General features: G+C 44.1%; 1 protein-coding gene across 7 annotated transcripts in view; it reads left to right on the top strand.

Moving 5' to 3' along the window:
- The first annotated feature begins 815 nt into the window (after positions 1 to 815).
- SNX31 (sorting nexin 31) overlaps positions 816 to 18,158 on the top strand; it is a 30,724-nt gene continuing 13,381 nt past the window's right edge. For 2 of the 7 annotated variants that reach the window (XM_040586806.1, XM_040586805.1), the window contains exons 1-5: positions 816 to 973; positions 1,049 to 1,123; positions 7,429 to 7,543; positions 8,616 to 8,680; positions 16,791 to 16,901. In XM_040586806.1, coding sequence (XP_040442740.1) covers positions 908 to 973; positions 1,049 to 1,123; positions 7,429 to 7,543; positions 8,616 to 8,680; positions 16,791 to 16,901 — 432 coding nt within the window. In that variant the 5' untranslated portion in view covers positions 816 to 907. Of the gene's footprint in view, positions 974 to 1,048; positions 1,124 to 1,242; positions 1,633 to 1,653; positions 4,303 to 7,428; positions 7,544 to 8,615; positions 8,681 to 16,790; positions 16,902 to 18,158 lie in introns of those variants that run through there. The other 5 variants (XM_040586807.1, XM_040586808.1, XM_040586811.1 and 2 more) reach the window with 5 other exon arrangements.

Below are 18,158 nucleotides of genomic sequence, written 5' to 3'. Positions count from 1 at the left end.
TTCCACTGGGAAGGGGTTTTCCCCAGGTGTAGTTGGTGAATCATGGCCTTCCCAAAATAATTTTCTTCCTCTGAAGAGGAAGAAGCCTTTTGGTGAGGCCGGAGTACTGCACTTGTGTCAGGCCCCAGCTGGCAAGGGAGGCATTTCAGCTGCATCGCTTCCATGCTGATGCACTCCTTGCAGGCCTCTGGCAGCAGTGCTCGCACGAGACCGCGAGGGCTTCCACGGCGACTCAGGCGGGAAGGCCCAGCTCCCGCAGCGCCTTTCCTTTGGGGGTACCAGGCATACGCTAAGGAAGCCATGAAATACAGCAAGCGTAACTTGTCTTTACTGTCTGGTAGTTAGTGATAAACAAAAGCCCCAGGCCAGAGGTGGACCTGCCATTTTAAGTATATTTGACCTGTAGTGAGGCACTGCGTCAAAAAACGACTTTCTTTTCTTATAAATCTGATGCATGCCCCTTTCACCAAATGGCCCCTAGTTCTTGTTCCTTGAAAAACAGTGAATTATGGTCACTTCATGGTGCGTTATCAACAGTCCCCTTCCCCGAGCTGTTCACGCCTCCTGCCCTGCTCAATGCCGGCTCTTCAGTGCCTGGCTCAACCCCGCCGGGCTGCTTCCCCAGCCCGCACCGCTTGGCGCTTATTAACCTTTAATAACCATTAATAACCATGAATAACTCCACGTTGCCCCTTTTCTGGAGGGGCGGCAAATAAAAGCCGCCGCCGAGGCTGCGCCTGAGGGACCGTCCCGCCCCAGCCCGCGGCCCGCACAGCGGCAGCGCCCCCTGGCGCCGCGCCCGCTCCCCCCCTGCGCCGCCCCCGTCCCCGCCGCTGCCGTGAGGCGCTGGGCCCGGCCCGGCCCGCCCCATCCCGTCCCGTCCGGCTCGTCCCGGCCCGGTCTCGCTATGAAGCTGCACTTCAGCATCACCACCGCCGAGGAGCTGCGGGAGAGGCGCGGGGGGCGCTACGTGGTGGGCACGGGGCGGGGAGGCGGGCGGCGGGGTCCGGCGGGGCCGGGCGGGGGTCTGACGGCGCTGTGCTTGCAGCTGTACTCGGTGTGCCTGGAGGGCTTCCTGCTGGGCAAGGCGCGGTACAGCCAGCTCCGCCGCTGGGACGCGCAGGTGAGGGCTGGCCGGGGGGGGTTGGCGGGGTCGGGGGGCACCCCGAAAAGCCTGGGAGGGGGGGCAGCTTGCCGGGGCGAGTGGGCGATGGGCTGTGCCCCTGAGGGGGCTGTGGGGCGGGAGGGGCCCCCTGGCCCTCACAGGCCGCTGTGCGGTGAGGGCGGTGGGTTGTTTCACCCGAAATCCACGTTATTGAGGGCTGGCTCCGTGCGCCCTGCCCGGCCCCCCCGTGCTGTCGGAGGGGCGCAGCCGCCGCTCGCAGGGCACCTGTGTTGGCAGGGTGAGATCCAGCAGCGACCGGGAGGCAAATCCACAACAAAAAAGCCAAGGGATGTGGCAGGAGGGCTGTGGTAAACTGGCTTCGTGGGAAACGTCGGCCAAGCAGCGGCAGTTCTGGGCTCCAAGTGGGAGCCCCGCTGGGAGGGAAGTGCAGCTGCTTCGCTGGGCTCTTGGAACAGCTGTGGACAACGGTAGAAGGTGAATAGAGGTCAGCGCAGGCAAGTTGCACGGTCAGTTGCTGGGTTTTTTGGACAAGCAAAGGGTTAACCGAGTGTTGGATCCCTTGGCCTGAATTGCCTAAGCGAATACAGGCAACTGCTAGGCAATTACAAAACAGCTGGAATACAGGCCTGGAGTATTCTGAGGAATAGTGAGCGTCAGGGAATAACATGTGGCCCCAGCTAAATGAAGTGGATTCTTTCAGGGTGAATGTGCCTGTTTACCCCTGCTTTTGTCTCCTGTTGGGTCACCTCTCTCTCTTTCCTCTGGTTTTCTTAGGAAGATAAAAGGCAGCATGTGATGTTGAGCTCTTCTGTGGAAGCTGCGTGGCTACCAGCCTTCTCTTCACTAGCCTGATCTCTTTGGCTTTTGCCACTCCTTGACTCAAAGCAAAATCTCTCCCAGCTTTTCTGTCAGTCTGGGCATGCAGTCATCCCTGCTGAGCAGCCTTATTTTACCTTGTCAGCCCTACTTTAGGGCCCTGTTTGATGAATGCTTCTCGTGGTAATGGGTTAGTAGGTGTTCCTTCTTTTGGCAGCCTCCTTGCTGTGCTGTGTTGCGGTGATATGGCCACTCTGGAGTAGTTTTTCAGCCAGGTGGCCCCAGATGGAGGCCCATCTCTCACATCTTTGTGTGACTTCATAAGCAGTTGGAGCTGCACAGCTAAAAGGCAGTTGAGTCAGTAGCAGGGCTGCCATGTTTGCTGAGGTGTGCTCTTGTGCCCCAGCTCTACAATTCTTTTCCCTGTGGGAGCTCTCGCAGTAATATTTTTGCTTTGGTTAATGGAGCATTTTGGATAACATATCTGAACTAATAAACCAGGTTATATATTTGCTTGCTTTTTCTTTAAGGCTTACTGTTCCGTGCTCAAGAGGTTTTAACTCCATTAATGCTCTCAGCAAAACCTTTCCCTTCTCTACATCCTTTGTAACTGACAGTTTGCCTCTTGCTGGGCTTTACAACTCATTAGCTGATTTTTATTTTTAATTCCTTCATTCCTGCTGTTGGTAGCTGCTATACTTGGTCTTGAAGCTTACAACTGTATTGCTGTCCCTTAATTGTCTTCCCTATACTTATGTGAGGTTACTTATCTATAATTATTTGTAGCCTGTTCTGATTATTTTGCTTGAAATACTCTGAAGGTAGAAAAAGGCACACATACAAGAAGTCTTGAACTCCAGGGTACAGTAGTTTCACCCTCTTGACCAGATCACACGTGGTGTCAACGAAGCCCCATAGATGCAACAATTCTGTGATGGATGCAGGATGTGAATTGGAAATAAGCTTCCCCCATGGACAGACTTCTGAGTAATTATACTTGATGGTATTTCTTGAACATTACTCTGGAGGATCTGTCTCTGACTCCTGTTGGATGTGATGTTGTTGTGCCTCTGATCTCTTTAAAGGTGGCGATTTCTAAAGCACTGCTATTCCACTTCTACAAGTTTCTCTCCTAACTTGTAATACAAAGTCAGGACACATAATTTTTGTTTGTGATGCTGTGCCTTACCTGCCCCTTTTTGTCTTGCTGTGCACTTTCCTGCTATCCATCACTTTATATTCTGAGAGCGCTTCTGTTGTTTGACACTCCCAAGCTCTGTTCCTTGGTGTATCCCAGGGCAGTTTTTCCCTACAAAAGGCCTGTCTGAAGGGAGCAGCTGTTCAGGGGCAGTGTAGGTGATGGAGTGTATGAGGTTTTGAATACACCGTTGAATGGAGAGATGTAGGTATACTAACTCTGAGCAACATTTCCTTACCTCTAGGTGCCTTACCTGCAAATGGGATTCTCAGCCTTACACTGAGCACCCAGGTCAGATGGTATAGAGGGAGGTACAACCAACCAAGAATGATATCCTGAGATCTCGCTTAGAAGGGGTTGCTTAGGCAGGGCTGGCAGAAATGCTGAGGAGAGCAATGCATCTTTAGCCTTTCTCCTCTTGTGGAGATGGACAGCTGAAGGACCAGTCTCCCGTTGCTTGGGATGAATGCCATGCATGTTGGGCAGCATTCCTTATTTGCACTTGCAGAAGAACTAAGATTTGTGTAGCCATTCTCTGCAAATGACGGTGAGCAGCATCAGCAGGAGTGTCAATGGTGGGTGGATGTGTGTTTTAAGGATTTAAGCTTTGGCCCTAGATTTATACAAGGACAGCTAGGCAGAGCTCTACTGCAGCCATGCTCTCCTCTGGCTGTAGTTCTGTGGGGGCTGCACATTGACCAGAGCACCCCTAATGGAGCTGCGGGTCTTTATTCTGCTTATGGAGAGGCAAGGCACTTTTGCAAGAACATATGAGTGACAGCAACTTCTAGAGTGTGGCTAGAGATTAGCTGGACAGTGGTTTGTGCTCTAAAAATGTTACTGGATTCCCTTGAAATTGAACTGTTGCTGAAGACAGACTTCCCCTGGTTTCCACCTTTTCCACGTTTGCATTTGGCTTTTCACTTTGGCAGCTGCTTAGCACATCCCTCTCTCTAAACACATATCATAATAAACCTATGTTCTGTTGTAGGACTGAGAGGAACAGATTATTTCCTGCAATTGTCGAAGTATTCACTGGTTTGCTTCAAGGCAGGGGGTAAACAGGAAGTGCCCCCTGTAGGGTTGAGAGTGAAATCCAGCACTGGTGGGTTCTAGTCCTGATCACAACCTCTACTGAGTCGGTTTGCAGCATCTGTGATTGGTATGAAAGCCTGTTGAGGAAAAAAGTTCTAAAAAAACCCAACTGTTAATCACGATAAAACAATTGGGGGGAAAAGTAATTAAATATGGAAAACATTTTTTAAACTTCATTTAGCCAGTCATGTACTAGAAGTCTCACACCTTTGATTTCTTGGACAGTTTCTGCATACGTATAGTTTTATTTTCACATGAAAGATGTTTAAGTGTTTTTAATCTGAAAATTGTGTCTCTTCCTCTTCTTAGTATTTAATCGTGTAACTGAGAAGGACATGCCCAGAGGCCTGTGCATTCTGTATATAATCCATACATAATAGCTTTATAGCTATAATGCTGCTCTATTTTTTACAGGCTAGCACTTTTGTTTCTGGTGCTGTGCCTGACCTCGGCATCTGCACACCTGTGATGGAGCATGGCCCTGGGTGAAATAGCTTGTCTAGACAGCATAGGCAGGACCTGACACCAAAACCCAAACCCATGGGATTAGACTAAGTAGGAGATAATAAATTCTGGTTGACTACACTTTAAAAATTATAATGTCTCCTGCTGAGAAAGGAAATATTTATTGCAGAAACATGAAAAAGAAACAGCACCAACTATGGCATGTGTCTTTGCTCCCCTCTTTGAAAAAATTAGCTCTTAAAGCTTAAAACTCCCTATTTAGGGAAACTGCTCTCTCTCTTTTAGGTGGAAATTTTGGAGGAAGGGCAAGTACCTCTTCTACCAGGCTGGAACATCTTGTCTGGGCTTCTAGCACAGTCAGATTTAAGCTTGTTCTTGTGATCCAGCCTCCTGTGGCCTTTCCTGCTACTTGCTCTTGAAGCTGCCTCTGTGGTGGTGAGCTGGAAGTGGAGCTGTGCAGCCTCAGTGCTGGGTTGTGAGCTGTGAGGCAGGAAGGCACAGGTGACTGCTGAGTGTTGTTGGCAGGAGCTGCATGTAGGGTCTGCAAAGAAGCTGCTCAGTCAGCATGTAGAGAGGCCAAAGGATGGGAGTCTTCCCCTTGGACAGCTTGTGGAGCAGGATGGCTTGGTAGTAGGTCTGGTCAAGTAGGTTCAGTCCAGAGAAAATGGCAATGCACAGGGCACCCTGGTTGGGGCTGAGATGCATCTTCTGCAGAGTGGCTTTAGGTTGCAGAAACAAACCCAGAGCCATGGTGGGGGGTGGAAATAGTCAGAAGCAGATTTTGGGTAGGGAGCTTATCTCTTACGGTGATGTTGGCCTGACAGGGCAGCAGGCAGCTGGCACCTGGCACCACCAGGTACAGTGTTGTTGTTGACTTGAATTTAAAATGTAGCTTAGGCTGTTGGGTTTGTGAAGACAAATATTGGCTAGTTTCATTCTGCTAGAATGAAATTTCATGCTGGTGGCTGATAGTTTGGTGGGCTTTCAGCACTGTACACAAATACGCACTTAAAGTTTATTGGCGTTTTTCTTCAATTCTTTGAGATGTGAAAAAGTCCAATCAGTTGGGAGAAGTTTCTCTTCTCTGTAGCCCATATCCTGAGGACACACAATTGCGTTTCAAGAAACTTACCAAGCAGCTGGCACTGAGATGAATTAATTATTTTAAGTAGGCCAGAGTCTTAGCTTGTGCAAACTGATGATAACAGGCGGCACCACTTTGTAGGTGAGGCATGGCCTGAACACAGAAGGAAGAGAGAGGACCTCCTTGTTGTCAGTGTGGCTCTGGCTTTCTGACTTCTGGCAATTTTTTTTGCTGTATCTCCTCAGTTTGCCTGCCTGTAGAGCAGAGATAATATTTTTCAGTCCCTGGGGGAAGATCACGTATGTGAGAGACTTTGAAGATAAACAGCACTCTATAGTAGCTGTTACTGCTAGCTTCACATAAAACCAAAGCATGTAGTGTTATCTAACCCTTTTATGCTGTGTATCTCGGAGCAATTCATGCATATCTAATAATCAAGAACTTACAAATGACGGTGTGTTGCCAATGTAGGGAATGTGGAGCTGTGAGAGTATGCACCTCTCTCCTGTTTTCAGCCAACAGGCAGGAAAGGGTATTGCTAATTCTTGCAGTAGTAAACTTTTCTCATCTTCAAGCTTCAGCTGCTGGAGTCATGTGAAGGACTTGAGCAGCCAGGGCCAGAGGGGAAGGTGTCATCTTTCGTATGATTTAGTGCTACTGATTGCCGAGTTGAATACTGGTGTTTAAAATTTAATTAGTATTAATGTCTCGGCATACTGTAGGAGTCTCATTTTACTGGTCAGATGCCGTATTGCTTTGATTTAGGTGAAGGAATGTTTCCAGGCAAACTCACTGATTTTGCTGTGTTTAGTAATGTGCATATTGGGAAGGTAAACATAGCCTATCCTCCTCTTGAAATAATTTGCCTATAGCAGATTATTTTTACACTTCCAAGTGACTAACTACTGCCCAAGCCTATATTGGAGCTATCTTGCGTTAACATAAGATAATGTAATTGCAGTTCTTTAGTCCTTTCAGGCATGTTTATAAATGAGGTGGGGGTTTGTACAGAGATATTAGGCTCTTATTAGCCAGCTGATACAGCTGGAGGAAGAATCAAACTTTCAGATAGTTTACATTCCTGAAAGATTCTCTGCTTTTTGTTGGAGGTTTTTTGTATTCTTTTTTTTTTCTTTTGACAATATGAGATGATCTGATAAAAGTTACTACCTCTCATGCACAAAATAATAAAAGCCTCTGAGGCAGCACAAGTCAAGGGTAGAAGTAGCCAGCTCTTAAAGTAGTTTTGTGAGTATAGATCAAAGCAATCCTGTATGGATGTATTGGGAAGAGAGGACTTCTGTAACCATATCTTGTTTGTCCATGAGGTGTATAAAACCTAGCTGATAAGGTTGATACAATCCTACTTTTCGGGCTTGGATCAGGAGCTCAGAAGTGGTAAGACTAAGAATGATAAACTCTTCAAAAGAGGTTGCTCACTTGAACTGTCATCTGTTGGCTGCCCAGTCAAAGGCTTTGCCCTTGCTGTAGGCCCTGAGGGCCATCAGGGAGGTGCTGGGTAGGTACCCCATGCCCTTTGTAGGTCATCATGTCTCGCTGTCAAAACAAGAGAGCACTGAAAGCTCCTTGGAAGCTATGAATAGTTCTTCACTGATGTGGAACTTTCCTTTGGGTGTTTTGTAGCTGAGGCAGCTTTTTGGGAGTGCTGTGCCTGCTTTCCCTCCGAAGTATTACCTGGCAATGACCAAGTCTATGGCAGATGAGAGACAGTCGCAGCTGGAGCAGTATCTCCAGAATGGTAAGCTTGGCTTAAACCTTTGAGGATATGTCTACAATTGTCTGCAGAGCGCTTTACCTTCTATACTGAGCAAGGATGTATCTAAAAGGCTGGGGCTAAGCATTGCAGATCTGTCCTGTCTGTTGGTTCACTGGCTCTAGAACAGCAGCATATCAAGTTTCTCTTATTTCTGAGGTGGTTGCCTTTCTGTAGCTTTCCCAACATGTAAGGGTACGGTTTCACACTTAAACTTGACCCAACTTGGCCTTCTGGTGGCAGCCGGTAGTCTGGCTGTATTCTGTTCCTCTGGATCAGTGAACTGAGCCACCCATCTCTGCTGCTTCACAACTGCCAGAGCTGACATGTGGCCGGGTGTAAGAACTCATGGCTGGTGGCTAAAAGAGGGATGCAAAAAAGACAGGCACTTGGACTAGTAGAAGTGTAGTATGGAACTGGGCTCTATATAAGCCTCTTCCCTTCAAGGGTTTCTAGGCAGACTTGTGAGAGTTATAACAAGAGCTTGTAGAAAATTTAAATCTCAGGTGCCATGTATTGTGTTATAAACCAGGTCTGCAGGATCCCTAGAATGAATCTCACGAGTTTCATGTAAGCCACAAATAAAAAAAAATTACTATTTCAATTACCCAAAAAGAAGGGTGTGTGAAAAGATGAACTTAAAGAGGTTTTGTAGCCTCTGGCCTCAGATACTTTGTGCCAAGATTTACAAAATAGAAGTGCAAGATTAGTCTTTAGAACCTTATTTAGTGATTTATCTTTTTCACTTGAGTATTCAGCAGCTCCTTTTAGAGTTACTGGCCATAAATGACCATGGAGTTACGTGGCCAAGAACCTTACTGTAGACTTGCTTTGGGAGAACAGCAAAACTACATGTGTTTTGCACTGTTCATAGCTTCAGTGATTTAACAACAGGGTAGTAAAGGTAGCTGTGCAGAAACCAAAGGATGAATAAAGTAGCACTGATGTTTTAACCAACAGTCATGTTGTATGCATCTTGGTTTTGGACGGTAGCCATGTTTCTCACCTTTTGGCTAAGTTTGGTTTCCTCCCTCCCCGTTTTCCTCCTGTTTTTCAGTTACTTTGGATTCAAATATTACCAACAGTGATGTCTTCATAGCTTTTTTCCGAAAGCTACAGCAGGTAAACTTTGAATTTTTCAGCCAAATACTGTTCTGTGAAAGAGTTGAAATATTATCCTACCTCCTGAGCCTCCTTGATGCTTCTTTTGCTGTCTTCCTTGCCTTGTGTTCTTAGCGCATTGGTCTGTCTTGTAAAGCAGTGAGTTCCAATGACAGAGTGCTCTCTGTGAAGCCTGGGTGGCAGTAATAATAGTATTGTTTTGTCCATGTACGAACTTGTTTCTCACATGGAAAGAACTATTTGCTTTGTTTTTATATCCTGTGGCATATCTGATGAATCTTTTGCCTCTAAACAGTTCCCAGAAAAGTCTTTGTCAGAGCTCAATAGAAGGATTACACACATTCTTGAATTTTGCAACTGTAGATGCTTTTTGGTAGTGTCAGTGCTTTGGACTGGTAAGTGTATTGATGACTGGTGTGAAAATGTCATGTTCTCTTATCTTGCAACTGTAGTGATGGGCAGAATCTGGTATGTGTTTTGGTGGTTCCAACCTAGATGACTTTTGAAATAAGTTTTAATGTGGTCCATGACATGTATGATGTTTCTTTGGCAGGCCTGGAGCCTGGATATAGCTCTTGTGTCTGAATTCCGCAAGATGCCATATGTCCCTTTTCTTCCCTTACCTCCTCTCCACTTGCTGTGGCTCTTATGGATGGTAGTGTTTTGGAGTAGGTGTGTGCAGCATGACTCCCAACAGCATTTTCAGGGAGGGGGATGATGCTTTAATTTTCTGGCAAGTGCTTGGCATGCTGCTAGTGCTGTTGTAACCTCACTTGCAATGAGTTGTTCTGGAGAGAGGGAATGTTTTGAAGGACTGTTTTGTGACTTGAGAGCTCTTCACTTGCTATATTTGATCAAGGTATGTAAGGGGAGTTCAGAAATGCTATAGAAAATGGTGTGAAGAAATATTCCTAACAAATTCTGGAAAGGTTTTTCCTATATGCTTTGTAAATAAAAAAGATACGGTTTATTTACAGTCTTTTAAATTCAGACCTACTGAAGTGCTCAAGACAGTGAATGAAAAGCCCCTGATTTTCTTTTGTGAAAACCAGTCTCTCTAGTTCTGATTCCATGCCTGTTACAGCCCTACAGATTACTCCTAACAATTACTGCTGAGTCTTAACTAGTCTTGATGAGACTGATAACAGGTCTGCTAAAGAAGAAAGTTAAATCCATCAGGAGTGCCTGCAATTTGCCCTCAACAGTGTCAACTGACTTTTTTTTTTTACAAAGTTCTGGCAGGAAGTAACTCTTCAAAATGCATGTTTGCAGTGTTTAAAGATGTCTTTTGGCATGCCAGTATTGTGGTTTTCTCTTAACATAAAATATACAGCATCATTTCTGATTGTAAGTTTCTTTACTGTATGCCCTTTTGGTGAAGAAGGGTGATTTGGTAAGTACATGTATAATACTTGATTTTTGGATTATGTACGTATGTGTGTGCTTGTTAAGGCATTTGATGACTGTGTTGCCAAAAGAAGTCAGTTATTTTGTTGAGTTCAAGGTAGGCATTGAATTATACCTTAGTTAGTGCAAGGTCAGCATGTTCTCAAGATGTAAAATTAACTCAGATTTCTGTTCCACAATACAATGGATTTTCATACACAATGTTTAGGCTTCCTGCTTGGCAAAGGCAGTAGTTCTACAGCTTTTTTGTTTACAATTTAAACTTAAAATGATTACACTTACATAAATTACTGCTTCATAATACAAATAGCAATAGTGCTTTATGTGTTCTTTCATTCTGGTAAAGAACAAACTCCTAAGAGAGACGAAATAACTGTGTGAAAGACAGGAGTGCATCCACTGTCATTAGCTGTGCACAGTGCCCTTTAATTGGTGTAATGACGGCTGAGTAAGTATTCATTTTGGCTATTAAAGAATCTCACTCAAACTGGCTTTGTGCATGTTCCAGTATTTATTAGTATACTGTCACTTGTGAGATGGTTTATGGCAGAGTGACAAAATACCTGTAACAGGATCGAAAGACATGGAGTGACGTTCATCTTTAAAGCACCTCTGTACTGTTCTTTCCTTCTCCATTGTTGGTGTGTAGGCAGCACTCGGCATCCTACACGTTGCTTAGGAGGGAAAACATAGGGTTGCAGTGTTACTGCTACTTAATGTTAAAACCAGGCATTACCCCAAACTTGCTGCTGTTCATGTTACATTGCAAGAAGAATGATTAATGAATAAACTGTCATTGAAATGATGAAATAACATGCTCCATGTCAATGACACGGACTGGCTTGGAGTAGTCAGTCTTGGCTACCTGAAATGAGCTAGTGCACACCTGTACAAGTGACCCACCAGTTAATGTGGGGGAACTGGCAGGTGGTGGTGGACAGGGAGCAGTCAGCCACTTCTCAGCCACCACAGCTGTTCATTGAGCACAGGTCTGTCTGCAGGTAAAATCAGTGCAGCTTTCATAATGGAAACATTCAGGTTTGATAGAATGAGAAAATGGGAAACCAGAAGTGAATGAGATTGCCAGTCTAGGGTGGTTTTTTCCTAAAAATTCTACTGATGATTTTTTTCACCTTCACTTCTATCTTTCATTATGAAAGAGCATAGAGCTGTCCTCTTAAGTAGTCTGCTAGTGCTTGCATCATTTTCTTGGCTTGTCTTAAAACCAGCAGTGTTTAAGCTTCTAGCTGAAGATACTTGTGTATGTAACTGACTAAAATAGAAGATGCAAAAGAAAAATCAAGCTGGATTTAAGACTTTTTTTTTGTCCTTGTCCTGTGTTTTGCTTCTGAATGGGATTGTGAAGGGTGTGCCAAGACCATGGCTTTATTGCAGTTGCCTGACAGTATTGAACGTGACTCCTCTGTATCAGGACTGTCACACCAACTAGCTATATCCTCCTGATCATATCTAACAGAGCAAACTTTTCAAGGGGGGACAAGCCCATGCAGGTTAACCCAGCTTTCCAGGCCCCTGTCTTTGTCCAGCACCACCTTTGCCTGTTGCACAAGTTGTTAATGTTTTGCTCCTTATAGCAGGCATGCTCTGGCTGTTTCCCCAGCAACCTAATCTCATGGGAGGAGTTGCCAGGGGACAGCAGGGCTCCTGACACATGGGGAAGCAGCTTGGCACGGTGGATCTCTTGCTCAAAACTAACATTGCTGAAATAATTACCAACAGTATTGTGTAGCAGAGTTGAACAACCTAACACATAACCTCCCTGTCCCTCTGCCCTTCCAAACTCTACAAACTTTGTCAGTGACCATGCTGAAGAGACAGATTCAATATCTGCCCCGCTACCTCCAGCCCCTAAAGATAAATGGCACAGTTCTTAAAGAAGTCGTTTGAGATGACTGTTGTGGCTGTGTTGTGTCTTCTTTATCATCAGGAGAAAGATGGCGTGAGCAGGTACATACATCCCTATCGGTCTCATTTTAATGCAACTCCTCTATATACTTGAATGTAATTTGAGACTACGAACTGTCTCTGTTGGGCACCCATGGAGTAACTTAGTGTATTCAGGATGTGGCTGTGAGGACAGCCAGTCACTATGCATTTATGAATAAAATTGAGACCTATTTTCTTGCAGCAGCAGAGGTTTGGAGTTGGTGATCTAGGAGGCTAACCTCCCAGCAACACAGACTGGAAAAAACAACAGCTATTAGCATGAACAAAAGGATTCAGGTGCTGGTGAAAGGACAGATGAAAAGTTTGAGTACTTGAGCAAATAGAGCCAAGCAGTGCCTGGTATCAGGCAAAAAGCAGTGTTCTTAAGTGTTCCTTTATCAAAGAACTCAAATGTAAGGTGGTTTTCTTTCTGAAGAGCAAGCATGGGGCTGAGGACTGAATACCATAGGAAAGCTGTGGTGTGTATGTGATTGAGAGAGTGTAGGTAAAATGTAACCCAGAAATCTTCAGGTGTTACCTGGAATCAAAGCTGGTCTGATTATGGGCTGCATTTTCTTGAATAGAGCCCCTGTCTCTGACCATGCAGCCTCTGCTTCTCGGCACTCGCAACACACTTACCATATGTGCATGCAATGAAGGAATGCACATTTGTAACATCCCTCAGTATTCGTTCATAGGAACTTAGAAATGTGTTCCACTGTGTATGGACATAAACAGAAGTCTAGCTGAGTAAGATTTCAGCATTGCTCCAAAAATATTATTTTAGTGTCAAACCCGGTTGGGCTTCTTATTTATGAACTTAAAGGTGCAGCTGGCAAATTCCCTTATTTTCAGACTTTTGTGTGCTGGCCAGGGGGGAAGGTTTCTGCCTGTTCTGAAGAATTTTATTCAAGGATGTCTATTCTATTTTTGTTTCAATGTTAACACACAGTTCAGTCCCCTGACCTGCTGTTATTTTCAAATATGTTGTAATAAGGTCCTCTGTTCTCACCCTTTCTCCTTTCATGTCCTATGCTGCTTAGCTGAACAACAAATCCATTGAGAGCTTGCTGAGGGTTCAGATTATTTTATCAGAGGTCAACACCAAAATCACTTAAGTTTCTAATGGAAAACGAGGAGGAAAAAAGGTATCTAGGTGTTTTTTTTCCTATGGATCAAATATATAATGAGTATCTTCTTGGGGGTTTTGTTTACTTTTGGGTTTTGTTGGTTTTATGGTGGGGTTTTTTGTTCTGTTTGTGTGGTTGTTGGTTTTTTTTAAACTGTTCTTTTCATCAAAACGAAAAGCCAAAGAAAATCCCTCACCAGCTCTGTATTATTCTGTGTTATTCTATTGACTGAACTGTGTTTCAAGCCACTGGGACAGGCTAGTGGGGGTTAGGCAGCAGTTCTAGATGTTTATGAGGAGATTCTACCACAGGTAACAGTGTCAGCATTAAGGGAAGGTTCAAATAAGCAGTAGTAAGGGATAAAAGAGTGTCCGATTCTAGTCACATGGTATCTTCCCTGAATTTCAGGAGCAAAAGAGTAGGAAATGTGAAAAGTATTACAGAACATGAACTGTTGCCAAAATACAGGGGTTTTTTTTTGATGTTGGTGTCTGTTTTGAGTAGATGAGACACTGACTTTACTGCTTTTTCCAAAACTAAAATAGCAGCCTGGGAGAAGATCCGAACTCTTCGGACTCATTGCTGGAAATTTTCTTCAAAAAAGTATTTTTCTGTCCATTTTGGAAGTGGTTGGGATTGCCTTGTACACTTACTAAATGGATTAATGCTAACACTGAATAAATGCTCTTCCGTTTGTATTTGTATTTAACTTGTGCTGGATTCACTTGTGTTGTTTTAGTGGCATGTCTGTATTTGTATTTCTTCACTTAGCACTGTCTTCTCCTGCCTTACAGACTGCACTGTTTCCTCCTTTTGTTTTTACGTAAGTAAATTTTTTTTGGTCTCAACAATACTTCACTGATAAGAGGCTAAACACAAATATTTATAACATTGAACAATGTATGGAGTTTCTGGCATGGACAATTCTGCCTCTGCCTTCTGGGGTAAAAACGTGTGATAAAAGGGGGCAGGGGAAATCCCCAAATGCAATGATTTGAGTTCTTACTTTTGGTTTGCTGTGTCGTAGCCGTATTAAGAGAACAATAATCAAAAGTTGGAGATAAGAAAGTAGGGAATTTGTCCCCAAGGCCATGAAATCAAGCTGTGCCTGCAGTTCAGTAGTGTCAAATAAGATAAATTAAAGCAGTTTTTAAAAGAAGACTGGGAAAGCACTGGTTTAAGTATTTAACAGTGATACCTAATATGACCTTTCTAGATGGGACTGAGATTTTTCTTTGATACAGCCTTTCTTTTAGAGCCTCAAATTAATCTGCCTACTAATATGTTGCATGGTGTTCTTGGAGAACTCAGGCTGCTTGGAAATAGCTTGAAAGTTTGGATCATGCTTTTCTTTCCTGCATGACTGCTGAGTAGTGAGGTGGCAAGCAGGGTAGAGTGCGTCAAGGTGTGACTCTGCCTTTAAGTGGCAGAAGGGTGAAGTGACCTTTGTGTGTCTGAGCCTGGGCTGCCAGAGTGGATGAGGTGGCCTGCACCCAGGCTGTGAAAGCTGCAGGAGGAGCAGTGGCGAATCCGGCAGAAGTAGATGCATAAAGTGGTCCATGTCCTTTCTGCATTGGAGCTTCAGCATGAGCAGCCCACACCTAGAAGTGCTTACTGTACTACATGAGCCTTTGCACTTGCCTTCACCCCCTGACACTGCTGAGTCCTGAGCAGCAAACAGGCTGTGTAGTGACCTGCTTGCCCTTTGTTGAGTCAGTAATGTCTTTGCCTCACCCTGATGTTTGCATCCCATGCTTGTTCCACATTGCACATATAGTTTTATCACATACAAAATGTTTCATATTGAAATATGTGTGCCAAAGGTATTTGTGGGGAAGTGTCTGCTCCTTCCTGTTTGAGGAAAGTAGTAAAGTACTGGGGTAAGCACAGGAGATGATCCTTGATGTGAGAGAGAGAGGGGCTTTTGTATCTGTACAGAAGCAAAGTTATGCTTATTTTAACTAAGAAGCATGAACTAGATCTGTCTCTTGGATAAGAAATAAATTAGTCTGGGGATAAAGATTAAATCTGTGTGGATTTGTAGGACACTTCAGACAGGGCATTGGCTAGTGCCTTGAAGAGGTTCTGTTGTTCTTTAATACGTGCAAACAGATGTATAGGCATGCAGATGTGTGAAATACTGGGTATCGGGAAAATCTGTGGGAAGTCCATTTAAATAAAAAGATTGTCTTGGTTTGGTTTTCCTCAAGACCTTTTTTCCCCACATATCATTCTACAAACTTTTGACAACATGTTCTTAATTTTTAGATGCTGTGGAAGAAAATGCTTCTTGTTTGCATTTGATCTGACCTTGAAATAACTCTTGATTAAGCTAGATTTACTGGAAAATGTGCTCTTTCTGACTGAAAAAGTTACCAGTCTGAGTGAGTCATATGTCCTAGCATGTTCTCCAAAGCACCAAAAGAGGGGTAATGCAGCACACAGCACAAATGTCAGCCCTGCTCTTGCTGACATCGCAGGAGTCAGGAAATGCTCCTGTACATGAGCACCATGAAGATTCTGCAGCAAGATACTGAGAGTACTTGAAACCTAAGGGCTCCCAGGGAGCCTCCCATATGTTCCACCAGGCTAGCAAAGGTGGATACAAGCAATTAAAATCTAATATTGCATGCAGTATATAAAATTACAGCGTTTTCCTCCACTATGAATCTCAAGGGAAGTACCTCTCCTTAATTAATAAAAATGCCAGAAGGACCATTGCTGTCCTTTGATGCAGGGGAGTCAACAGGAAGAGAAGCTGCAGTGATGAGCTGCTGCTGCCTCATTCAGATGCATCCCCAAGGGAGTTGTCAAATTAGTCTCCATCCTGTTGAAACAAGTAACTGACTTCTCATGCATAGCAAGGCATGGGGCTTTCTGAGTTTGAGTCTTTTAGGGGAAATATAAAGTCTTGATATAAAACCAGTGGAGGTTACCTCATTGCTGTGCGCTACCTCACAGTTAGAAAGATGTTTCACTTCTAGTCTGACTGTGTCTGTTGTCAGCTGACAGCTGATGGATCTGGCTTCTGTACTTAAGTTTTCCAAATTGCAAATTGCCCTTTAATTATTTAAGGCAGCTCTCTGAGGTCACTTACTTTGAGACCTGTTTTCTCATTAATATTTCCAGGTTTCTTCTTTATATCCCCTCTCCATTCACAGTGGGTTTGAACCTGGGGTACTGGCACTGCGCAGTATTCCAGTAGCAGTGGCGCTGGTATATTAAGATAACATAGCCTCATTATTCTTACTGGAAGCTTTCATATTTATAGGTATAGGTATGCATTTTTTCCTTTTGGCAAGATTGTGACTTTGAATATTCACATGCAACTCTTCATCCACCTCCTTTTTTTTGGAGTCTTTACTCACTAGGATAGTGATGGCATCATTCCTACAGACAGTGAGACACTAGGTAGCATGTGCTCAGCTTAACATTGAAGTGACCCTCCTTTGATTCTGCAGTATCTTGCCACTTGCTGTGCTGCATAGGGTTGGTTTTTTTGTCATCTGCAAGCTTTAAATAATTTTAGTAAGTTAGTGTTTACTAAATAGTAATTTCAGTTGCTCAGCATCTTCAGAAGGGTTCCAGCAATATGGAAAGCAAAGTGTTCTGTTTCTGCCTAACAGGACACATTTAAGATCCAAACCCAGAGAGCCTTTTTGGATGTTTACCTCGCTGATGGCAGCAATATCAAACTCGATATCCAGACATCGGACACTGCAGAACAAATATTAGAGGTAATGGGTTTCTAGTATTGTGTTGAAATTTTCTATTTGTGAGAAGTGGACAAAAATGAAGATAAACTCGGTCAGGAAAGTGTAGAAATCCTTGTTTGAAGACATACAAGAATATATTCTGTGTTTTTTGAGAGGTTTATTGTACTAGGGGTGAAGGGGGTAGGGGGCATTGCTGATTTTGCAGATGAGCTTTTTTGGTTCCTACGTTTGTCCATAATTTACCTCTTAATGTTATGCGTCCTCTGCTTCTATGGCATTTGGCTGTCAAGTTCACATTTTCTTCATGTGTCATAAAATACATACTATTCCTTATGGGGACACATTCTTAATGAAAGACCCCTTTGGTTTAGCATAGTGTGGGTGAAAGTGCTTCCCACTAGTCACAAATTATGGTCTGGTCTTGACTTGTGTCTTGGCTGGTGCACTTTTGTTAAAACTTAACGTGCAGCTGGTACATCTTCTTTTTCTGCATGCTTCTCCTTTGTTTTGTGTCCCTTAACGCTTGCTGTGAAATTGTGGGACTTCCTTTGCAGTGTTGGTGCAGTTCTAGCATTGTGGCTCTGGGATGTCCATAACAGCTGTTGTAATACATACAGTAAACAATTGCTAGTTACGTTTTGAAACCAGTAGCAACCAAATGTTGTTTACACAACTGGCTGGCTTGTGATTGAAACTTTCAGCTGAGGTTCCCTTCTTATGCCAGGAGAGGAGGAGCAGCAGTGGCTCAGCATACTTTGTGTGTTACACATGTGTGCATGAGCAAGACTGAAGCCTCTTCCTCAGTTGCTCCTGTTTCCTAATCTTAACAGCAATAACAAAGCACATACTTGCTGGATTGGTACTCTTTGTCATGGGAATCTGAAAATTCCTCTCATGATACAGAAAATTGTGTGGATCTCTGTGCCTTTGCAATCTGAGTTTGTGGAGATAGTTCCCAGCTGGCCATTGGTACAAGGAAACTGAACATGAATTCACTCTTAGTCTGGCTGCAGCACACACAGTATCTGTGCAGCTGCCATGAGTTGGGTAACACAGGGTAACCCCTTAAGAGTTTATTCTGCCATTGGGGTTTGCACCATCTGAGGTGATGCCAGGACCAGTTTTTCCAGGGGAAGGTAAGTGTCAGAGTTGGCTTTAGACCCTCCTAAGACAGGAGACTTGTGGGATGAGAGATGCTGAAAGCAAGTGTTGGGGTTGGCAGGGAGATATGAATTTTGATTTGGGGAGAGGGAAGCAGGTGTTAATAGGGTGGAAGAA

The sequence above is a fragment of the Falco naumanni genome, chromosome 3, assembly GCF_017639655.2.
Source record: "Falco naumanni isolate bFalNau1 chromosome 3, bFalNau1.pat, whole genome shotgun sequence".
Taxonomy (NCBI): domain Eukaryota; kingdom Metazoa; phylum Chordata; class Aves; order Falconiformes; family Falconidae; genus Falco; species Falco naumanni.
Note: the sequence above shows the minus strand (reverse complement) of the source record. Positions and strands in the feature narration are given on the sequence as shown.